Source organism: Acanthopagrus latus, chromosome 12 (genome assembly GCF_904848185.1).
Source record: "Acanthopagrus latus isolate v.2019 chromosome 12, fAcaLat1.1, whole genome shotgun sequence".
NCBI lineage: Eukaryota > Metazoa > Chordata > Actinopteri > Spariformes > Sparidae > Acanthopagrus > Acanthopagrus latus.
The window spans coordinates 22,270,174-22,293,438 of NC_051050.1; the positions used below are offsets into that span (position 1 = coordinate 22,270,174).

The 23,265-nt window shown below is 43.4% G+C and overlaps 1 protein-coding gene across 15 annotated transcripts in view; it reads right to left on the bottom strand.

Annotated features, from left to right (window-relative positions):
* Positions 1 to 2,161: 2,161 nt before the first annotated feature.
* Positions 2,162 to 23,265, bottom strand: part of dab2ipb (DAB2 interacting protein b) — a 167,252-nt gene continuing 146,148 nt past the window's right edge. For 9 of the 15 annotated variants that reach the window (XM_037117090.1, XM_037117088.1, XM_037117091.1 and 6 more), the window contains 10 exons: positions 20,733 to 20,877; positions 19,271 to 19,415; positions 18,238 to 18,474; positions 17,950 to 18,151; positions 16,922 to 17,109; positions 14,003 to 14,900; positions 11,592 to 11,729; positions 7,087 to 7,289; positions 6,912 to 6,999; positions 2,162 to 6,149 (listed from right to left, as the gene is read on the bottom strand). In XM_037117090.1, the coding sequence (XP_036972985.1) occupies positions 5,982 to 6,149; positions 6,912 to 6,999; positions 7,087 to 7,289; positions 11,592 to 11,729; positions 14,003 to 14,900; positions 16,922 to 17,109; positions 17,950 to 18,151; positions 18,238 to 18,474; positions 19,271 to 19,415; positions 20,733 to 20,877 (2,412 nt within the window). In that variant the 3' untranslated portion in view covers positions 2,162 to 5,981. The remainder of the gene's footprint in view (positions 6,150 to 6,911; positions 7,000 to 7,086; positions 7,290 to 11,591; positions 11,730 to 14,002; positions 14,901 to 16,921; positions 17,110 to 17,949; positions 18,152 to 18,237; positions 18,475 to 19,270; positions 19,416 to 20,732; positions 20,878 to 23,265) is intronic. The other 6 variants (XM_037117089.1, XM_037117087.1, XM_037117086.1 and 3 more) reach the window with 2 other exon arrangements.

A 23,265-nucleotide genomic window follows, 5' to 3' on the forward strand; every position in this document is an offset into this window, starting at 1 on the left:
TCAAATTCATACTCAGGAGGAATTTGGGTTCAGGGGGAGTTGGGATTCGAACTAGCAATCGTCCGATTACTAGACGACCTCCTGAGCTACAGCCTGACTGAATTGTTCTTGGAAATTCTCGGTTTTTACTGTCTTTTTCAATCCTCTCATTCATCTGTGATAAATGTTTACTTCGAAACTAATATATATATATATATATATATATATATATATATATATATATATATATATATATATATATATATATATAAATAATTCTACTGAATTTTTTCTCAGAAATTTTACTGAAATTCTTTTGGAAATTCTTAAAAAAAAAAAAAAAAGTTTCACACACAAAAAAGTTTGTCCTGAATTTCATTTTCATTGGTTTTCATACTGATCTGTAAAAAAAAAATGTTTTTTCTTCCTGAAAGAAAATACATAAATGTGAAAATAAATTATTCTGAAGTTTCACAAATGAAAAGTTTTTTTTTTCTCCTAAATTCCATGCAGTTTTCATGCATTATCAACTAATTGAATTAAAACTTTTCTCCAGAAAAAAAAAGTCCCGAAAAGGAAAAAAAAAAAAAAAAAAAAAAGATTTTTCTCCTGATTTATTTTTTTTTTTCCCACAAAGTTAAAGACCTTAAAAAGATTCACCTGGCAAAACGTTTTCCCCTCCAACTTTCAATTCATAAACTCAGGAGAGGAAAACATTTAGATCGGACTTAGACAATGGAGCACCGGGAGAAAAAGAAAAATATTAACTTGCCTTTTTGTTCCATAAAAAGGTAAAAAAAAGAAAGAAAAAAGTGCCCTTTTTAAAGCAGAAATCTTCACTGTAGCTCCAAAACTAAAAAGCCAACAATCGTCTGAAGTGGGTTTCACGACATCAGCTGCTCATTAACGATGTGAATAACATCTTTTTTATTTCAGTCTGTGATCGATCAAACTTTTGATTTGGATTTTTTTTTTTTTTTTAAAACATTCCCCTTCTACTTCAGTCGTTTTTTGGAGACTATTTATCCAAAGAAATAAAAAAAAAAAATTCTGTGAGCTTTTCACTTGGAGGTGGAATTAAACGCAGTCTCCATCCCACCATCAACAAGTGGCCTTTTCGATACGTCTGAATCACACGTGGGAGTTTTGGAGAGCGGTGAGACTGTTGGCTTGTTTTCACAAGTCCGATGTCCTGAACGCCTCTTTTCCCCCCCAGGAGGAGATATAAGAGCCTCACAGGGAGCAATTAACGCCACTGAAGCTTTCCTTTAATATACACGTAATGAGGATCTGCTGCTAATGAGGTCCACTCTCCCCATTCGATCACGCGCTCTGTAATGATAATAATAATAATAACATATTAAAGACTTTCATGCCGCGTCTCTTCTGCCTTTCTCGGAAACAAAACGTGTGGGATTTTAATTGACAATCAGCTACATTTTCCCGCAACATCCTCACCATTTTTTTTTTGTTGTCGGGCCATTTCAGGTTTCCTCCGAACCCACCGTGGGGAATAACAATCAGGCGGTATGTAGGTCAGGCCTCGCCGAGGAGCAGATACGGCTCAAACCCAGTCTGTCACATCCCTCCATCACACCCTTTGGACCTCGAGTGGGAGCATATGTTCTCTCTAGCCGCTCGTCATCTATCTAGGCCTGCTTTGAGTATTTAATGAACATGTGATTCGTCGTCGCACGCGCTCAAATTAAGCCTCATCTACATTTCATAACAACAAACAGCGTCACACAATGTGAAGCGACAAACAGACACAAGAGGACGAGGTTTTTTTTTTTTTTTTTTTTTAAAATAGCTAAATAAAACTTTAATAGGTCTAGTTGCAAATGTACATAAATTGCACAGCCACATTTTGTCAACACAAGTTCCTCTGTACATTATTGTTTTGTCACTGTCGTCAAAGGAAGCAGAATCCAGCAAATACTTTATACTTTCAACATACTTACAAAAGTATTTTCTACAAGATAATAGAAAACATACAACATCTTTTTTTTTACTTTATTTATAGCTTTATATTTTTGATTGATCTTTTTTGTCGGACTGGCTGAACCGTGAGGAGCGAGCTCACGGTTCTCTGACTCGTAATAGAACTGAAGGTGGGAACATGGATGGGGTAAATGAACTCAGCTGGAAAGTCGAATTAGAAACGTTAGAGTGCATCTTATAGTTTAAATTTTTAGATTTACTGAGAAAGCTTCATCTCAGCTAACTTTTATTATCGTCCACTGCTGTTTAAAGCAAGACTATGTCGCTTTTTGTTGAACAACGCCCACCGAAAAATGCTAATCTAATGTTTTTTTTTTTTGCTCGATGCTGCACCGTAGTTCACAATTTAGCTTAACATAGCATTTAGCTAAATGCTAAGCTATTATAACAGTAACAAAATTGTAGGAGAATCATAGACTCACTGAGTGAACTGATTCAGCGATAGATGTATCTTAAATTCGCTAACCAAAAGCTAATGTTAGCATCACAAGCACACTGTTTTAGCTAGTGTAAATGCTAAAATATAGCATACGACTTAGCTAAACAGTTGTTTAGCATTTAGCTAGACATCAAGTCAGTGAAATGGCTCACTTAAGAGCCTTACAGTAAACAGGAAGATGTATCTAAAATATGCTAACATTAGCTAACAGACCGAGTAAGGCATTAGCATCAAAATGTCCCACTCTTTTAGCTAGCGTAAATGCTAAACAGTAGTTTAGCATTTAGCTTAACAGTAGTTTAGCATTTAGTTTGTTGGTGAAATGATCAGTACTGAGCGTTACAAAAACACGGTTCAATATATCTAAACTTGGTCACTAAAATGCTAAGCTATCATAGCTCAAGTGGCAGAGAATCACAAAGTCGGTTACCTTTAATTGACATTAGGTGAGCTAAACTTAGCTGCCAAGTAACGCTAACGTAAGCACCTAAATGATCATGTAACACATGTCCAACTCTTAGCTTGCGTGAACGGTTAGCTAGTTTACCATTTAGCTTAACTGTAGTTTACCATTTAGCTAAAATGCTACACTAATGTAACAACAGCAAACTTTACATAAAATCGGCTAACGTCGGCTAGCATTAGCCACCACAACAGACAGCATAAATTAGCAGTAAAACTTCTGAATGTCGACATAGTCTTGCTTTAGTTCCTGCAGTCTGATCGCCTGGTCGGATACAACGAAGAGGAAAGGCCTGTTTTCAGATTTCTTTGTTTGAGGTTTTTCCTTTATGTTCAAATAGGACAAAAAAAGCTGAATATTTCTGTTTATCCAATATAACAATTTGTGAATGAGCTATAGCAAAAATCCCTTTCTTCGGTTTTTGAACTTTGCCACAGTATTTTTTTTTTTTTTTGAGCACCTTAAACAGGCATTGTGCTAAAAAGATAAAAACGTAAAAAGAAGCTAATTATAAACACCAACCACTGAACGTAAAAAAAAAAAAAAAAGTACAAAGAGCTAGACTGATGAGAAATACAGGATTGTGCTTGTGAATCTCATCGAGACTGGACTCAGCTTGGCCCGATAAAAACCAAGGAGGCATCCTCCGCCGCTCTCCCAAGAGTCCAACTCCTACTTTTTCAGCTTTTTTTTTTTTTTTTTTTTGGCTAGTGATATTAACACTCTAAAATACAAAAAAAAAAAACAATAGCTTTTTTTTCTTTTATAACAGGGAGAACACTGACAGGTTAATTTAATCGTATAGTTCTACCCGATGAGGACAGATGACCGACTGAGCTATTCTGTATTTACAATATCCATAATGATACAGCAGAGTTTGAGCACGAGATACATTTACAAAAAGCTCTGTTAACATTAGGTAAAAATAGTGTGAGCATTTTATTTACACGTTCCCAGGCAAGTCCAGCCTCTTGATACACTCAGTTATCGTATATTCACTGTATATATCTGCAGCAAAAGCCATTCATCATCATTATCATCATCATCATCATCATCATCATCATCAGCATCGCCTTCCAGGTTGGCAACAAAAACCCCCAAAAAAATGGTGACACTGACGCTACCGTCGGTTTCAGAGCAGCGAGGATGAAGCATGCAGAGCCTCGCGCTCGGACGTACGCAGTCTGTTACAGGTAAGAAAAAAAAAAAAAGGTAAATACAAAAATATACAAAATACAGATGCCGAGGTGGTGTGGAGTGATGAGAGCGATGCCAGGAGAGAGATGAAGAAAGGACCAAACACCCCTCCCCCACCGAGTTAAGACCGACTGCCGGCTAGCATCTTCACATTCAGCAGAAGAAGAAGAAGAAGAAGAAGAAGAAGAAGGGATGAAGGGAGGGCGAGTATGAAAAAGAGAGGAGGGGAGGAGATGAAGCCACTAGGATTAAAAACAGAGTCACAGTTTGGATGCAGCATACTTCATAACCACTGACGGACAAAGCAGTTAAAGAGAGAAAACGTCGTAACGTAAAAGGAGAATCCGTCGTTACGACGGCTCGCCAGTCCAGTGTCTAGTATGAGCGAGTGCGTCTTTAAAAAACCAAAAAAAACAAACCAAAAACAAAACGCGTCTCTCAGGAGCTCCTGTGCTGCCGGAGCGAGGAGACCAACACGAAGGCTCGCGAACCAGAACCTGTAAAAATATGAGGAGCAGGAATGATGACGAGCACCAGGAAGAAGAAGAAGAAGAAGAAGAGCCGGATCGACTCGGCGAGCTGCGAGAAGAACGACTGCGCCCATGTTTCTCTTTAAAAAGGGGGCGGGGCTTCGTGGAGGTTTTTTGTTTTTTGCCGCCCGGCGCTCCGCGTGGTCTCCTCCTCCTCCGGGAGCTCCAGAAGCAAAAGCTACACACTTTACAGTCGTTCATCGTCGAGAGAAGAAAAATAAAACTACATCTGACTCCTAAATAAAGGGCTGCTTCTTTTTCTTTACTCTTTAATATATATTTGAGGTTATCAAATATAGATATAGATATGTGTGTATACTCTATTGAAGAAAAAAAAGAAAATGCATACATCTATATTAAAACTTCATTAATATAGCATCACATAGAATTCATTTAGTTTGTAGTGTTCATGATACATGTTGACGTGTGTACAACTTTTTGTTTTTGTATCCTTTACAAATCCACAGTAGAAGTTGTGCCTTTTTTTCTTTTGTTTTTTTTGTTTTGTTTTGTTTTTTGCAGAGATAGAGGGGGGAGGGGAGCTGTGGGATAAAGTCGAGGTGTGTTCCTTTACTTAAGGCGTTTTTAATGTACCAATAGCTTCTCACAAAGTGCACTACGTAGGGATGGCGGGCGGGGGAGGGGAGGGGAGGGGAGGGGAGGCGGGGTCCGCTCAGGAACACACCTGAGGAGTAGACGAGGGACGTAAAGACGATTTGTTCTGGACTAAAAATATCTGTGTTTCTTATTTTTTTGTTTTTGTTATGTTGAGCTCCTATTTGGTTCGTTATAAATGACTTTTTAAATAAAGCACTAGAAAGTTTCCCTCTCAGGGCGATACGAGGTGATGATCCTCGACGCCTGGCGTTGTTTTGAAGAGGAGGAGGATAAAAGAGAGAGAGAGAGAGAGAGAGAGAGAGAGAGAGAGGAAGAGGAGGAAGAGGAGGGTTTCGTTAGGAGGTGACCGCGTCATGGCGGTCGTCACTGTGTGTGGTTATATAGTGGTTCGTCCCGGGCTGAGGCGGGGGTCTTGAATCGCGTCCACCGGCGAGAGAGCGTTGGAACTGATGGACAGCTTTTGAGTTTCATATGTACAAGCCCCGCCTCCTCTGGCCGTCTGGTGATCCCTCCGTCACCGCCGAAGTCCCGCCTCTTCCGGCTGATGACCTCACTCCTTACATCGGCGTCCAAAAACATGTCCTCCAGGAGTTCACGCTTTTTAAAAACAAAACAAAAAAAAAACCACACGCATGTGTGCACCCTCGCAGTCGTTCAAACCGGCATGCATCCACGCATGCACGTACTGTCGACGTCCTCGCATCTGATTCTCTGTACACGCACACACGCAGGCACTCGAGCGCTCGCCGGCCGTCTAACAGTTGCTGCTGTTCCTGAACTCTCCGTTCTCCGTGATCTGCAGTTTGGTGGGGTTGGTGGGCGAGATGCCGTTGCGGGTCTGCATGCTGTAGCGCTCCTTCAGCTGCGTCAGGGCGCTCATCAGACGGGCGTTGGCAGCGTCCAGCGACGCGATGCGCTTCTCCTGCACACACACACACACACACACACACACACACACATGAATACAGTTAGAGGAACATTTATATCAGCTGTACGTTACGGAAAGATGCTGCTGATGTTTATAAACCCTTAAAACGGCTTAAAGTGTGCAGACGCACAGTGTCATCACGGCAGGCGTGATGCAGATGAATCACCTGTGCATGTCCGTGTCTGCGTTTGTGTAAGTGTCATGTTGCACCGTCCGTCTGTCCGTCTCCCCCACACACACACACACACACACCCTGTTGTTAGAAATCACTTTGACATTAATCTCCGAAGACGAACATTTTTGTGTGTCTGCATGCAAATAATGTATAGAAGGAAAACGGTTCTGTAACAAACACTCCGGCAGTGTTTAATCCTCTCTGGCACACAAACACTCTCTGCTTAATTTATAATTATATTCCAATCAACGCTCGGAATCCGTCACAGCTCCACAGCGACACTCATTTGTTTCATGTGAAGAGAGAAACCACGCGGACTGCAGAGGAGCTACATGTTGACAGAAAACCAGATAAGACGTTTGTAAATGTGCGTCTCACAAGGGAGCGAGTGGGAGGGCGCCGAGGAATTCTGCTCAGCCATTCAAGCTTGTCAGCGCTGCGGCTAAGACGGCTATGAATTAAACATCTCCTCGTATTCCGGCGACCCTTTGTTTCTCCGAGCGGAGGACGCAGGCGGCGACACGCACGCATTTCAACACGCTCTGACAGGAAGTAGCTACAGGAGCCGTCGGAGGACTGACCTGTGCGTCGATGATCTTCTGTTTGGAGTCCACGACCGCCTGCATGTCTGAGTGATCCTTCTTCAGCTCCTCCTCCACCGACATTAACCTGGAGGAGAAATAAAATGACACGCGTGAGTTAAATCTCAGGTGAAACGCTTCACTTCGACTCCACCGTGACTTGTCGGCCTCCTACCTGCTGATGATGCCCTTCATCTGCAGGTCCTTGTCGTCCTGCTGTCTGCGCAGGCGCTCCTCCGACTCCTCCAGCCGGGCCTGGTACTCCATCAGCACCTTCTGGGCCTGCTCGTCCTGACCCTTCAGCCGAGCCTCGTACTCCTCCAGCTTCTGCACCGACGCCCGCAGCTTCTCCTGCAGCACGGCGATCTCCTGCTGGTACTGCACGAAGAAAGAAGCGAGAGGGGATGAGAGTTTTTTTCTCACTATCGCCGCCGCCGCCGTTATCGCCGTGATTATCATCGTCATCATCAACCCTATCAGCAGGGCCCCCCTTCTTCATTAACATCAGTGACGAGAACAAAAAGGAAATCTCTCCATCAGGCCGGAGATTATGTTGTACCTAGCAATGATTTCTGTCTGGAAAAAAGCAAGAGAGAGAGAGAGAGAGAAAAAAAGAAAGACTGCCTCACTCAAGAGAATTACACGCTTCATTTAAAAGCTGTTTTTTTTTTCAGTGTTGCACTCTCGCACTGAACCTGCACCGCTGCCCTGCAACACTGTCTCGCAAATCTGTTCGAAAATCCAAAAAGAAAAAAAAAAAAATTCCACGATCGGGATCTCTGGTTTGACTTCGAAACCAGTGACCTGCTGCGAGGTTAAACTGGCAAAAAAAAATAAGAGAGAGCAAAAACTAAAAAGAAAAAAGGAAGTTTAGGATCGATAAAGACAAAGAGGTGGTGAGGAAGGGAAGGATGCAGACCAGTGGAGTACGAGGAGTCGAGTCTGTGAAATAAGCCCTGAAAATCTCTCCCTGACCTCTCGCCAGACCTTCGGGGAGGCTTTTGAGAGAGTTTACTTCAGGCGGAGGCGAACGGAGGAATCAAATCTCTTCTGGATAAAAAAGAAACCGCATTTTCTTACAGCAGCGAGGGAGACGCTGCGGTCAGTCAGCGTGTCGCTGGAAAAACCAGAGCCAGAGTCAAAGTACAGACGAGGACACAAGATTAAGAGCCTGCAGCGAAAACCCAGGAGCTCTGTGAGGCTGCGATCTGAAAGCTAACTGCAGAATGCTAACTGCAGCTAACGTCAGCCGTCCTCGTGTGGACACCAACGTCGGCGCGGTTGTTGAGACTGATCGGTCTGGACAACACTGACGTAATCGTATTCCTACTCTTTAGGAAAGACGAGGTTATCTTTGTTTTTACATCCAAACATCACTCGGCTAATTTTTATCAGTAACGTCACTAATCAAGAACGCTGAAACTATCGGAGTGTATCAATAATCCGATCCAATTACATGCGCTGCTCAGATCGTTCATCTTTCCTCTAAATATCTCCACGCGTCACTCTGCCACCTTCCGCCGGGACATTTTTCCCATCATCCCCTTCCCCTCTTTCCCAGGAGAGACCGGCGACCTCAAATAGATTCATCTTATCGGCTCTCCCTGCCCCTCCCTCCATCTCTAATATCCGTCTGCTCTTGACTCTCGACCCCCTGAGAGTCACTGACATCTACTGTATCTGTAACTGACTGTAACAATTTCAGATATTGGGCTCCTTTAAAACCCAGACAAACAGAACTTCATCGGATCTGATCGTGTGTCAGCGCCTCAGACACAGCCCTCAAATTTATTCTTACAGGAAACGAAAGACATGAACCACCAAAAACTGTTTTTAAAAAAAAACCCAACACAGGTCAGTGTTTTGGCTCCACACACATCGCCTCCCCCGCCAACAGATCTGGCCCGTGGTTTAACCTCGCGGCCGACCTCTGTCTCTGCGCTCTCTGCTCTCCCTTCATCCACTCTGTCTATCTGAAAACAACAGGACACGGGTCAAAATCCAGCGGCTGTAAAAAAGCTTTCAGTGTTTTCTCTCTTAAAAAAACAAAGAGAAGGATAAACTGAATTAATCAGACTCTCTCTTCTCTCTAATTTAACCTCTGCATTCAAACCTCCGAATGAAATCTCACACCGACGTGTTCGAGAGACTATTTATTTTTGAGACGCTGCGTCCTCTCCGTGTTGTACTTTGTTAGCGTTCCTTTTGATTGCGTTTGAAATTCAATTAACTCGAAGGACACAATTAACACATCTGAATATTAACGACGCAGACCCGCGACAGAGAGGAAGAGCTGGTGGTCTGAACAGATGCGTCTCTGCACCTGCACCTGACGATTGTTCACGGCTGAATTACTTTTTTTCTAAACCAGAACAACGTTCAACTCCTTCATCAAAACGGAAGTTGGGGCAAGAAGGATTGTGGGTAAATGTATGAAAAAAAACAATACATTAAAGCTGCACAAATGAATGTTTGCACGTCCTGTTCTCTGTTATTTTTCAAAGGACAAACGCACAACCTAATTTGTTATGGATCACTGAGTATATACAGTACATGCAAATGGTATGAAATGGCAACTGTAGGGGCTCGTATTGTTAAGTCTGTACGGGTCATTAGCTGCAGCCTGTGTCTAAGCTGCTGTGGAAAGATGTACTGTTCTCCAATCCTTCTCTCGTCGCCCGCTCTGCTATTTTAAGGTGGCTGCGGCTTCTTTGTTAAGACCGAAGTTATTGCCTTCTTTGGTTTGCTCTCCCTCGCCCGGGCTGCTGGCTTCCATAAAGTATACGCTATGTTAGGATGACAGGTTTTGTATTCATTACGGCTGGAAAAAAAAACAAAAAAAACAAAAAAACAAACCTAAATAAATAAAAAAAGAGATGAGGAAAGAATGTGGCAGCCAATCAAAGCAGGGAAGCGAAGCTGAGGGTGAGCGAGTTGTAAAGGTTGCTGTGAAGAGAAGCGAGAGAACGTAGGCAGCGGAGGAAGCGGCGCTCTGTCTCCGTCTTTCACATGAGATGCAAACGCACACAAGCAGCAACACGTCTGTGTGGATGTACTGTGCATACACACACACATACACACACACACACACACACACACACACACACACACACACACACACCGGGGCTATTAGGTTTCATTCCAAAGATGGTGAGAAAGAGGGAGGTGTGTGTGTGTGTGTGTGTGTGTGTGGAGTTTTTTTTGGAGGTGGAGGGACGAGGAAGGTTTAAACTGCGACACTGACTGAAGTCTCGTCGCAGAATAAATATCTAGAAGTTATTCTTCGTCTCTACGCGGAGCTCTGACACCTGAATCTGAAAATCTGCCAACAGAGATACGATGCAGCGGACTTGGAAGGCGGCTGTGTTGCTTTTTCCCGTGTTTCAAGACTGAAAATCTCCAAACTAACGACATGTTGAGTTAGCCAGCTGCTACTAACTCACTCAGCTGTCACCTGTCCAACTCACACTCAAAACAAAACAGGGAACAACATGCAACCAGAGTAACTGCTAACTGCTGCTAGTCAGCTAAGACAGCAGCTAGTGGTCTGGGGAGCTTAAACCTGTGGACTGATGCTAGCTCGTTAGCATGCTAACTTCAGTAGATATCTCCATGACGTAAAGTCAAATCTGTTATTTCTTGACACTCTGTTGACAGTTTTTTTTTTTGCTAATATTTTTACATACTGCACCTTTAAATTAGCATCATTACTTACTTATATTCCATAATGAAAAGCTAAAACTATGTAATCTGTGTCAGTATGTTCATCAGTGATCTCAACCTGATATCAGACGTGTGGGTGACGTCCGTGTCGGCGCTCGATCGGGACGTCGGATCGGATCGGATCTCACTTTCGTTAACTGCTGGTCAGAAAAAATAAGCTGCAATTTCTCGATTGTTTGGTTGTTTTCAGTCTGTTTCTAAGATTTCAGCTTTCCAGTCATGAGAATTTGATGACATCTCCTCCAGCTGTCGGAAATAATGACGAATATTTTCCACATTTTTTAAAAATTTTTTTATCTGACCTTTTCTAGACAAAAACTATTGACAATCACCATGAATGAAAAATGAAAATAATCCCTGTTGTTCTGATATTCAGTGCGGGCACCTGCTGACAGCCGAGCTGATATTCTGCTATATTTAGCCTCACAATTACTTTGGCTGTAATAACTACTGCCTGCCCATTATTGCTGTTGCTGTGACTTTCCTGCGGTGGATGGCCACAACCCAGCTTCACTGCCGGCTGTGAAAATGGCAAAAATCCCAGAAAAGAAAAAAAACACAAAAAACAAAAACACAGCCTGAGCATCGCTGAAAAGCCAATTTCAGGGAAAATGGGAGATTGAGGCATTATGGGGTCACATGCAGAGCCGGGCTGACGCACGGTATATCCTACCTACCTTAACTTTATGTTATAAATGCACATATTATGGCATATAGAGGCAATCTGGGTACGTCTCAGGCTTAAATAGGAAAGGCAAGGGCAAAGTGGGAATAAATGTAGCACATCATTAAGTGAAGAAGGGGTGTTTTTAAGAAAGGGGGGGTGAATGTGGGGACTAATGAGAGGTAAAGAAAGGAAGGATAGTTAAGTGGGAGTATCAGGGCTGAAGGTCGAGGTGGGTTTGTGAAAGGAGTGGTTGGTAAAAAGGTCAAAGGTTGGATGAGGAGGCTGGTTACCTTCTCCACCTGAGTCAGATCCTCTCTGTTTCTCAGTGACTCGGGCTCCATCCCCTCATGGTCTAAATACTGCACATTCATATTCAATAGCCAGGCTGCTGTGCGGTCCAGCGCACTGGGGTTCACTGGGGAGGGGGCCTAGTAAAACCAACACAACACACAAACACACACACACACAAACACACACACACACACACACACACACACACACACACACACACATGAGCTGAGTGCAAGTGACAGGGGAGGGGAAGGGGGGGAGGAGGCAGGTTTTGCAATAACAGCACAGAAACAACAGAAAAAACAAAAACAAAAAAAAAAGCTTGAAATGCACCAAATCATCTGGATCGAAAGCAGCAGGTGGAATGGAGACACACTCCGGTCCTCAAGCTCACGCACACACTTCGAAAGCGCTGATTTTAACATGTGTGAGTGCGCACGCCTACACTGGTAATCCTTAGCTGCGACATGGTAAATACTTGAAAATCAACCTGGAGGCAGACACTGGCAGTTACGGTTTTGCTCGTGTGTTGTTGTTTTTTTTTTTCTATCTGCCAGTTATCTGATGGACAGATGAGAAGAGAGAGTGGCCGTGGGCTGTTCGCAGCAAAACGTAGGATGTTTTTATAGTCCAACACTCTCATTTGCATTGAGGACTTTTTTTTTTTTTTTTTTTTTTTTTTAAAAAAAGGCTGAAACATCTGAGTCTGAATATCTGCAAAGGGATAAAATAGAATAAAAGAAGAAAAGAAAGGAAGTTCTGGATCCGTCTACAGAGAAAACGTAGCCTAACATCTCTCCACTGTCGGCTTTGGTAGCTTCACGTGGTAGAAAAAGTTCCTTTCTACAAGTAACAAGTCATTTAAGACTCAAGGAGCAGCCAGACGCTAACGTCAGTAGCAAGCTAACGTGACCCAAACTTTACATGAAATCTTCTACAGATGATAAAAAAAAACAAAAACAAAAACAAAACATGCTCTTGGAAGTTTCACAGTAGTTTACTGTGTGTGGCAACTTTCCCACCAGCCTTAAATGCACCATCTGTAAATTTAACAGCAAATTTATAGTTAATTATAGTTGGCTAAATTTTGGGGGGCTCCAGAGCTTTGGTAGTAATCAACAGCCAACATTCAAAGCTTTGGTTTGGGGGAGGAGGGAACTGTGGGTAAGAAACACGAAGCCATTATGATGCAGGATCTAAAAATGTCAGACTTTGGCATCTTCAAGTGGAAGAATCAAAAAAGGCTTTACATTGCCTTATGCATCTTTGATTAGCAAAAGCATGCTAACAGTTAGCCTGAGCTGTACCTTGTGTTGATTTTAACCCAGTGATGATGATCCCGAAGGTTAATACAATTCATCCTCGGGGGAACACAAATGTAAAGTGGTCTAGGCATTTCACTCAAAACCACAAATGTCAGAACAATTCATCATCTGACTCCGACCTGCTGGTGGGGAGGACAGCGGATCACAGAAGTTCAGATTCATCCTCTGGGGTTCATTCAAGTGCATCATTTTATGACAATCCACCTAAAAGCTGTTGAACTTTTTTCCCGTCTGGACTAAACGGGCGAAATGGCCGAGTGACATTAAATAGTACAGAAGTTCTGTATCATAACATAAAAAAAATAGACACATAGTGGCTTTAAGTGTTTAGGATTAAATGTGATATCTTCTAACTTCTCTAACACACAAATTTAATTAGGGTTCGTTGCTTTCAGTAAGTCGTCAATCTGACAGAAATCCAATAGACTATTCTGCTGTAGAGGAGAGCAAGGCATTGTGGTTAATATGCAGATGGCCTCCCTTTCACCCAGTCACCCAGGGCAACCGCTGACCGGTATTTTTAATTACCGCCTATAGTCCTGACCTGCTCACAATAAACACAGAGCTTCCATTAAAAGAAAGTGCCGATTTACAAATGGAAACCTCCCACTGTGACACACACACACATACACACACATCGCATCAACACAATAATAACCCAGCAGTAATACACCGGATGTGTTTGTACTCACTGAGTGTTGTGCGATTGTGACAACATATATCGCTAGTTAATAAGATGCTAATTGAGCCTCCACCACCCTCATTCTCAGCCCATTAAACTTGACCAGTAAAAACAGTGGTGAAGTGATGAGCTGCCCCGTACGCAAATTGCTGTTATTACACGCACAATGACTACAGTTCATTAAAGCACAATGTGCGGAGTGTCGGCGCCGAGTCCACCCACACAGCCTCCTCCCAACACGCCACGAGACAAACGGGCCTTTTGTAATGGGAATCTTATCTATTACTGTAATTCCAGGTGATTACACAGACCGAGCAACTACAGTTGGCTTTTGAATAATGCCCTAATTAATATCATCCTCAGTTATTGTTAAGTGTAAGACGCCGCAGTGCGAGTCCCGTACCTGTTTGTGCTGAGCCCTCTGCTTGGTCTCGGGACTGTCGCCCTTGGAGGACGAGGACTGCTGTCGTAATCGAGCACCCGCGCCGGGCCAGTCGGGCGAAGATGTCATCATGTTGCCGGAGGAGGGCCGGGGGTAGGGCCCGCTGTTCAGATTCGGGGGTGTGCGGCCCCGAGTGATGCTCTGAGGCGGAGGTTGGTCTATCCTCCGCTGCGGGCCGGCGCTGTTCTGTCTGGGGACGGTGGGCTGGTGCTGTGTTTCTGTGAGGGACAGCTGTCGGCGGTTGAACTCCCCTGATCGCCTGGTGTACTCGTCTCCGCTGCTCCCCCCCCCTCCGCCTCCACCTCCCCCTCCTCCTCCTCCACCGTGGTTCAAGAAGGTGTGCTTCCCTCCCGCCGGTCCGTCCTCATTGTTGCTATGGGAACTGACAGAACTGTGGCACTCTGAGCCCGAGTCGGTCACCCCGCGAGGGGACACGGGCAGGCAGGCTGCCATCTGGTAGACTGGGTTCTGGAAAGACAGCGGGGCTAATAGCTGAGCGGGTCGTCCTGGGGTGCTCTCATTGCCCATGGTGGTGGGGTTCTGACCCGGCCTCCTCAGGGTGGGACCTCCGGGGATGTTGCCCTGTGGGACTCTGGCTGACCACCCACCACCAGGAGCTGGGCCTTCACCCAGGCCATCTGAGTTGCTTGGACCTGGGCCACCTTCCAGACTGCGGGGGTCCTGGAGGTCCACCATGGACAGACTCTTGCTGCCGTTGGACATGCCCATGTCCGGTTCGTTGGTCTCAGAGTAGCTCGAGCTGCGCGCTGGGGAAGGCTGGATCCCTGAGCTCCTCGTCACAAAGAATAGGTCCTTATTTTCTGGGGTAGGGGAGGGTAACCTGGTGAAGTCGACTAATCTGAAAGACACAGAAAGAAAACAAAAAAGGTTACACTGCACACGGCTCTAACTGCAACGTCTCAAAGCACAAACCCACATTTATAATTGGAAATATGAAACTAAAAAACAAAATAAATAGATTCCTGAGGACGTGTGGCCTTTGCATTTATTTACTTTGTCTCTCGTCCCCCTCACCTTCCCTCCATTCCCTCCCGTCAACCGGCAGATGGAGGCTTTATTGCCAGAAGACGATTACCTTGACAGACGTGATTTATCTTCCAATAATCTCTATCATTCACATCACGCTCGTCTCCTCCCTCTTTCTGTGTCCTTCTCCCTCTCCTCCATTACCCTTCCCTCCTAACTTCTTTCTCCTCCTTCATTCTGCTCCATTCCCCCCCACCACCACCCACCAGCCCTTCCTCAATCTTGGCACTGTCTCCTTCGCTTTCTCCTACTTTTCATGTCACTGCTTTGGTGGATGAGAAGCAATTAGGTGAGAATCGTGGCCTCATTCAAATGCTGTTTCAGTCTCGCGGCTTGCTGATGAGGATACGCCAAACACAAACACACACACACACACACACACACACACACACACACACACACACACACACGCTTCAATATGAGCAAACAGTTGTTGTGATAAAGGGAAAAGGGGAGGCTCTGACATCAGGTCATATAGGGACCTCACTTAATTAGTTCTATTGATTGTGGTCCCCTGGTTAGCATAATGATGGCAGATGTCTGACTCTCTTCCTGTTGTCTCGTCTTCCTGTTATGTACAGTATGATCTCATCCGCCTGCTCTGCTCTTGTGTTTACTGGTGTTTATGAGACACAGTTGGTCGGGCAATTAATCACACATCTCTCCCCCTCCTGTTGCTCCCTTTGCCTTCATGTTAATCTTTCTAAGTGTCACCTTGGCTTTGTTCTGTCAGGGAGTAAGAGGACAGCCGATAAGAGAGACACGGCGCTGTCCAAGCGTCTATTCATCCACTGGCGAGCCGACGAGGTTTCATCGCGGCCGATGTAAACAAGCGAAGGGTGACGCTCGCCGTGTCGAGGCCTCGGCTGACGACACTCGTAGTTTGAGAACTCACTCAAACTGACTTTGAGGAGCAACGGGCGCAAAGTACCGGTGCTGGCTTTACAACCGACATGTTCCAGATTTAGTTTTATGCTTGAATCACTTCCAGACTCAATCCGTGATCAAACACGCCAAGAGACGGCTGCTGGCGTAGGCGGTAAAGGCAAAAGTTTGGAGGACATAAGTACTATTGGGTGGCCCACTGGCCTGTAAACGACAGCGATACTATAAATAGATACAGGTGTGTGTGAAGGCTAAAGTATTGGGATTTAATGGGAACATGATTTTCAGTGACATCCCGGCGGTTTGAGACTTTGTTTTTTCTCTCCAGTGGATGGATGAAGACCTTGTGCTTTGTGCATGGTGCCATTTATTTTGTAACAAGTACTTAGATCCTACATGTAGGTCAAAATAACAACAACAACAACAAAATACACTATTTTCCTCAGAACTGAAGAGGAATAGAAGTAACGGTAACTGAAAGGGGAACTCTTTGTAATAGCTATCATTAATTAAAGGTACATTTATACTTATTTAAACTTGGTCACTGTTAACACACAATTAAATACTTGAGCAGTTTTTTATAGTGAAGTTGCAACAGATGTTTATTTGGATGGTCATTATAAAGTGATGTTTTAAACCTTTACATTTGTTTAATAAATGTTTTTATAGCATTTCATGGTTTGTTAACCGTCAAATTAACCTTATAACTGTACTTAAATGTAGTACTATAATAAATGTATTCAGTTACATTCCACCAGTGATATTATTTTTGCTTTAAAGACTTATATTAGACTCTTAGGCAGAGGAGGATGCTGTATAGTAGCTTTTTGGTTATTCATGCAGAGGCAGCAATTTTCTGCATCGTACAAGTAAACTTCTATCTAATCATATTTAAGATTTAAAAATAACAGCGTATGTGCACCGGTCGACATCTTGACTATCTCTTACCCTGAAAGGTCGTTGTCTATGACCATTTTCTGCAGGCCGGTGGAGATGCTGCAGCCGGCCTCAGCGGGAGGCGAGCCCATGTGGTCTGAGGACGGTCCGGATGTCATCTGGACGCTGGACGGGTTCAGCAGAGCCGTGTTCACCTCCCGCAGGATCCTGGGCAGAGGACCCAGCTTGGAGGCTGCACTCTGAGGAAAAGAGACGCAATTATTTTTTAAGCCAAATTAAATATTACTGTGGACCACTTCAGCTGGGGCATTGACTGGATTTAATTTACAGGCTGTTTTGTTGAATTTGCATACTTTTTAGACCGAGTTATTTTCCACATGCCGTGCAATCAACTCTCTTATTCAGACAACATAATAAATAATGAAACAGGAGCGGACTATCAAGCAGGCTCGCTGTGATTTCTGAATTATTGAAAGACGAGGTTTCAGGGAGCTGGATGCTCTCCCAAAAAAACACAACACGGATCTGAGCTTTATCTGATTATTACCTGCTTCCCATCTGTTTCCAGAGCTAATGTAAATGTCCTTGTAAATCCATTAGCATGCCCAACCCAACCTCCGAGGCTTCGCAGTGTTCTCCCCCTGTGCACAATTTATGTAATGCAATAATAAATTATTGATAGATGTATGATATACATCTTAATGTAGTCCAAGTCTGATTCAAATCCTGATGGTGCACCGAGGGACCTCTGGACCTTCCGCACGCAGTTGAATATTTGATCCGGTCTTACAGAATATCAATGTATTTCTCTATAGAACTATGAAAGAAAGCGAATGCATTACAGTTTTTAAGCATCATTTTCTACAGAAAATTTTTGCCGTGCGATGGAGTCATAGCTTACAATCGGTATCATCAAGATCCACCCGTCAGTATCCTTATCAAACAATAAATGCCCTTAAATAAATGGAAAAAAGTTAATTTGATCATATCTATATTGTTGCCTACAGAGAGTTTTGGAAAATAAAAGTTTGTGATGACTAAATTTTAGCTTAGTTGATACGGTGTGACCTCTTTAGTACCTGGTCCATCTGGGACACCACCTCAGAGAGGAGCGAGTGGAGGGTGGAGAGTTCCCTGCCGAGGTCGATGTACCCCTCGAAGCCCGCCGTGTTGGAGATCGTCTCCGGGTTGGAGATTTCCAGCAGGAAGCGCTGCATGTTGGTCCACTCGTGCTCCAAGAACTGGTTCATGAAGGACATGTACTCCTCCTTGTTACCAAATCTGAACGGAGACACAGAGTGAATGTAATTAAAAAAATACATCAAACAGTTTCTGTTTAAAGCTCGGTAGGGATGAACAACACTCACTTGGTGAAGTTTGCCAGGTTTTGGGTGACTTTAGCGATGAGTGTGAGCGTCCGTGCTGTGCGGTCGTCCGGGTACTCCTGCATCAAATTGAAAAGTGAGGGCGACATGATGGCCGGACAGAGAAACCGCAGGAACAAGGACGCGCTGATCAAACGCTCGCTGATGTCCGGTCGACCCCTGTTGCTGCATTCCTGCCGCCACGACGCAAAGACCTCTTTCAGCTCTCGTGGAAAGACGCTGCGGGGAAAACAGAGATGATTAATAATGACATGATAGCTGAAGCGATATGTATAATTCAGATCTCGGTGGTTTTAGCATATTATTTGCATTTGATTTGAACACTTGGCAGGATGTTACTGCACTTTTCAGTTCGTTTTTGCATTTGTCAGGGGTGTAAACAACGAGAACAAAGCAGACACAGATTTGATTGCAATCACTCTCCATACATCTTTACTGTCTGCACTTGACAATGTGCTGTTATTTTCATTTATCAGAATTTTTGGAAACTCCAGTTCTGTTTCTTTTGGCTCGCATTTTGGAATAATCTGTCTATCAAACCTTACTTTTACATTATTGATATTTTTAACTTGACATGTTAATTGAGCGTGTGAGTGTACATGTAATGACTCATGTGCTGTTAAAGGTCACTCCTACACTCAGTAGGATAAACGTGTCTTATTCTCTTTAAGTTTTACTTCAAAGTTGGCTTCCTGATCTTGATTTCTGGAGATGCTTTAAAAAAGCAAGTTCTCAACAACAGATGTCTTTTATAGATGACAACTGCTGCTAACTGGCAACGAACTTAATTAAAAATGGCTTGCATAGCATTGTTTTAATTGTGATTAGGACGCTCTGGAATGAAAGTCTGTTCGCTGTATTTTTGGTGCCTTGGCATTTGTCATAGAGCAGAATGGACATGAGTGATGGTGATGTCTGGATATTGCTAAGAGGTACGGGATGTTCTGTGACACACTCCTGACCCAGTTTTCTACAGACGACTAAAAACAGGTCATGTCTGTGTCCCAGTATTCACCAGTATGAGTTGATGATTTTGCAGAAGGCCAACTCGCAGCACATCTTCAGGTTGCTCTGGTGTTCGGGCAGGTCACCTGACGAACACTTGGACGGATCCACCTCACAGTTCTCGTCTGACTCGTACAGAGCCTTGATGAACTCACCTGCAGAGAACAAACAGAGGAATTTGTGAGATATGAAAAGGACATTTGTAGATCATTTCTCACCCCCCAAAAAGAGAACTGTGCAAGTGCTTTGTTTGTTTGTGATTTGAAACGAGTGCAAAGTGCTGAGCTGAGCTGGGACAGATGAGGAATATGATGCCAAAGCTGCAGGGGACAGATTTTGATGTTGTCCTTCATCGCTCTTTAGTTTGACCTGTGACAACAAACACAAACACTAACAGACCTGTAAAGATCCTGGAGGCCAAACAAGGTCAAACAAAAATGGTAGAAAAAATAATAATGTCCGTCTTGTTTCTTTTGTTCAGAAAAAAAAACAAAACACACCATTACTGCTTCGATCTCATCGAGTCAACAGCCTGTAAAGGCAGCCCGCGGCTGTCCTTGTGTTGTCCCAGTTGCAGTTTCAACAATTTCCACAGTTTAGCCAGACGCTAATCGACAAAACCTCCACCAGAAACAATAAGGCGTTATTTACCAGCCCTCAATATTTCTCTGACACAATCTTATGTGAAACATACAAAGGAAGAGACAGCTTCTCCGGCTGCAAGGCCAGAAAAAGAGACACACACAGAGAACGACATAAACACACACGTGGCCATTAATATTTGCAGCATACAGAGGAAGATGTGACGAGTGCCAGGAAGGATGTGTGCTGTTTGTAGATTAAACTGCCACTGTGTACATTTCTGAATCAGGGACGGAGAAACGCACACGGTGCATACAGAGTGCTTATTGTTAGGACTGCAGGCAGACAAACACACCTGAGCTAACCTTGGACTAACACTGCAGACGTGCCAGTTGTGTGTGTGGGGGGTGTCAAACAATCACATCATAATAATCTTCTACAAAGCTGATCCAGTAAGTAGTTTAGAATTCCAACAAGGGGCCGTCAAAGTGAGACAGAAACACATTTCCTGTCACAGTCTGAATTGCGTTGTCCACGGTGAGCCTCTGAAACTAAAATCGAGATGATGGAAGAATTGCTTGAGTTGTCCCGCTGTCAGAATGACGTCTTGGGAGGAGAGGATTTAATCTCCAATGCCTCTGGTTCTTTTGCTAAATTGTACTGTAGCCATTACATTTCATAAACTGATGCTGCAGTCAACACCTGCCGATTATGACGAAGTTTAGAGGTGGACAAGGACAAGGTGAGCGGAATAATTGGGTCGAAACTGAAAAGAAGAGAGGGATTCTCTACATGCTGCAGAAGAAATGGACAAATGAAAAGAACACCTTCAAGCAGCTATTTCAGCCCTTTCTCAGACAAATTACAGCCGCTGCCTCCGCTGCACTCACCGAGGGCGTCCTGCAGGTACTTCTGTCCCACCAGTTTGAGGTATTCCTCTATGGCCTTTGTCGCTAGCGTGTTCTCTCTGAAGATGAGGTGCTCGTTCTCCCCGCAGCGATCCACCTCCGACATCATCAAGTCTGTGAGGAAGTCCTGCAGAAATACAAAGTAAAACGAGACGAGCACACGGTTAAAAACTGCAAGTCACACAATCCTGTTTGGTGGTTATCCAGGAATTAGTTACAACGCTGTTTGAGTTAATCAGTGTGTAACCACTGTTAACTCGCCTGAGCCTGACTGTGATTCATTAGATTTGTTTCAATGTAGTCTGCTGTTAACAAGTAGCAGTTAAATAAATTGTTGATCATGATTAAAACGGATCAAAAGAAAGCACGTATCAGCTGACTAGAGATTCACACGTATGATGAACACAAACAAAACAAGTCAAACACAAACTGAACACTGACTTCCAAGTACTCAGTTGGTTATTTACAGATCCAGCAGGTACGGAGCAACATTAACATTCATTTGGACATTCATTCGCTTTTCTGGCCACCTGATGAATGTCAATCCAATATTTTGTCTTTCTAGCTCCACAAAATCCTGGAGTAAATAACTGAATATCTAAATTATCGACCACGTTCACCAGCTAGGTGCTAAATTTTGGGCACTCTGTCCACACTTTGAACTTCTTGCTGAAAATGATGCTGATGAGAGCAATGAGAGATTAAATCAGACAGTTAAGCTGTTGGTCAGAAAACCAAAACAATCAGCTGTGAGACGCTAAACCTCGGGACAATTTCCAACATGAGTTTGACAGCAAATACAGATACTTTTGACAAGAAGTCGAGACATCTCGCGCTGTGTTTGTGGTGAGGAGGCATCTTAAGCCAAAACATGATTCTTTCCTAAACCTTACCAGACCATAAGAAAAGCACTGTAAGAAAATTGAGCCTCAGGCAAAGAAGAGTTTGCAACATACCGAAATGTGAAGTTTCATCATAACTTCTGTCAACATTTACAACACGTCGACTGGATTCAATATGGACATTTTCGGAAATAGCGCCCGAACCCGAATCGCTGAATATGAACAAAGCGTAATGCTTCACAATAACAATAAATGGGAGGGGAAACAAAATAGCTATACTCATATCATCCCTTTGAATCTGACAGATCCCAGGACTGAAACTCAGCATGTGGAGAAAAACAGCATGTTTACCACCGAGCGGGACAAAAGCCAGCGACAGGAATCATTTCTTCGTATAATGGCAGCAAAAGCTTTCTTCTTCAGTCTCAAAAAAAAAACAGATTTTGACGCCCGCTTTGCTGCACAATGACAGAGCGAAAACAGAAAAAAACGCTTGTCTCAGTTTCCTATTTACAACATCTGGAGAGCAGCAGACGGAGTGTGGATGTACTTTTTGGCAAGTTTCTACCAAAGTTAGCATCACTTTTAAACAACATGCCGACTCGTGCCAAAATCTAAAATGTGTTTTGATCTTTCTTTTTTTTTTTAATTGGCAGGGTGAATTATTTGGATTGAATGCTCCTGTTTAAATTGATTTCCATAAGGACTATATAATATTCATCAGGTGAAGGAAAAAAAAAAAAAACAGTTGGAGACGTGCAGTGAAGCTCAGGAAATTTAAAAGTCTGAGAGGGGAGAGATGGAAATGGAGCCATCTGGGGATGAATCATCCCTTGTTTAGATCCCTTCAACAAATTTCTGGGTGTACTCTCATGTAAGTCCCCTGGCAGCTTGTTAAACTAGGGGAACCAGCGTAGCAGCGAGGGAGAAGAGAGCCGAGTGACAGATGTACAGAGAGAAATGGAGAAGGAGAGGAAGAAGAGACAGAGCGGTGGTCTTTAAAGAACAGAGGAGGAGGCGGAAAGAAAGCGACGGAGCCTCGCGCGCTGGTTTCTATAGCTGCCGCACAAGCCTGTTATCCGGCTAATCAAAGATGCACTACAGGGAGCCAATCACCCAGTGATGCACAGCGCGAGGAGCCTTTTAGCTTAACGCACTCGCACATTTCACACATGCACCAGCCACATACGCATATATATATATATATATATATATATATATATATATATATATATATATATATATATATATATATATATATATATATATATACGCACACACACACACACACACACTCCAACCTGCAAAGAAGAAAATCTAAATCTAAGTTTAAGTAATGCGTATATCAAACATTCAAATTAAACCCAGGCTGCAGAATTAGCGGTGTGTATGTCCAGTTTTGTGCAAGTCTGTTGTAAGTTATATAACACAGCACTTCAGAATCAAAAGAGAATTTTAAAGTGACACTAATCAACTGAAAAATAGCACTTTAATGTCAATAAAGTGATGTAAATGCTGTACTTGTTTGCACAGTAGTCACCAGAGCCCTCGAGCAGACAGGGTGACAGCAACAGAAGTTCAACATGCTGGCAACTGAAGTACGATGTTTGGCACTTAGGAGTTAATAGGTGATCTGTTAATGGATTTATTTACAGTACTGGGCTGCTAGTATT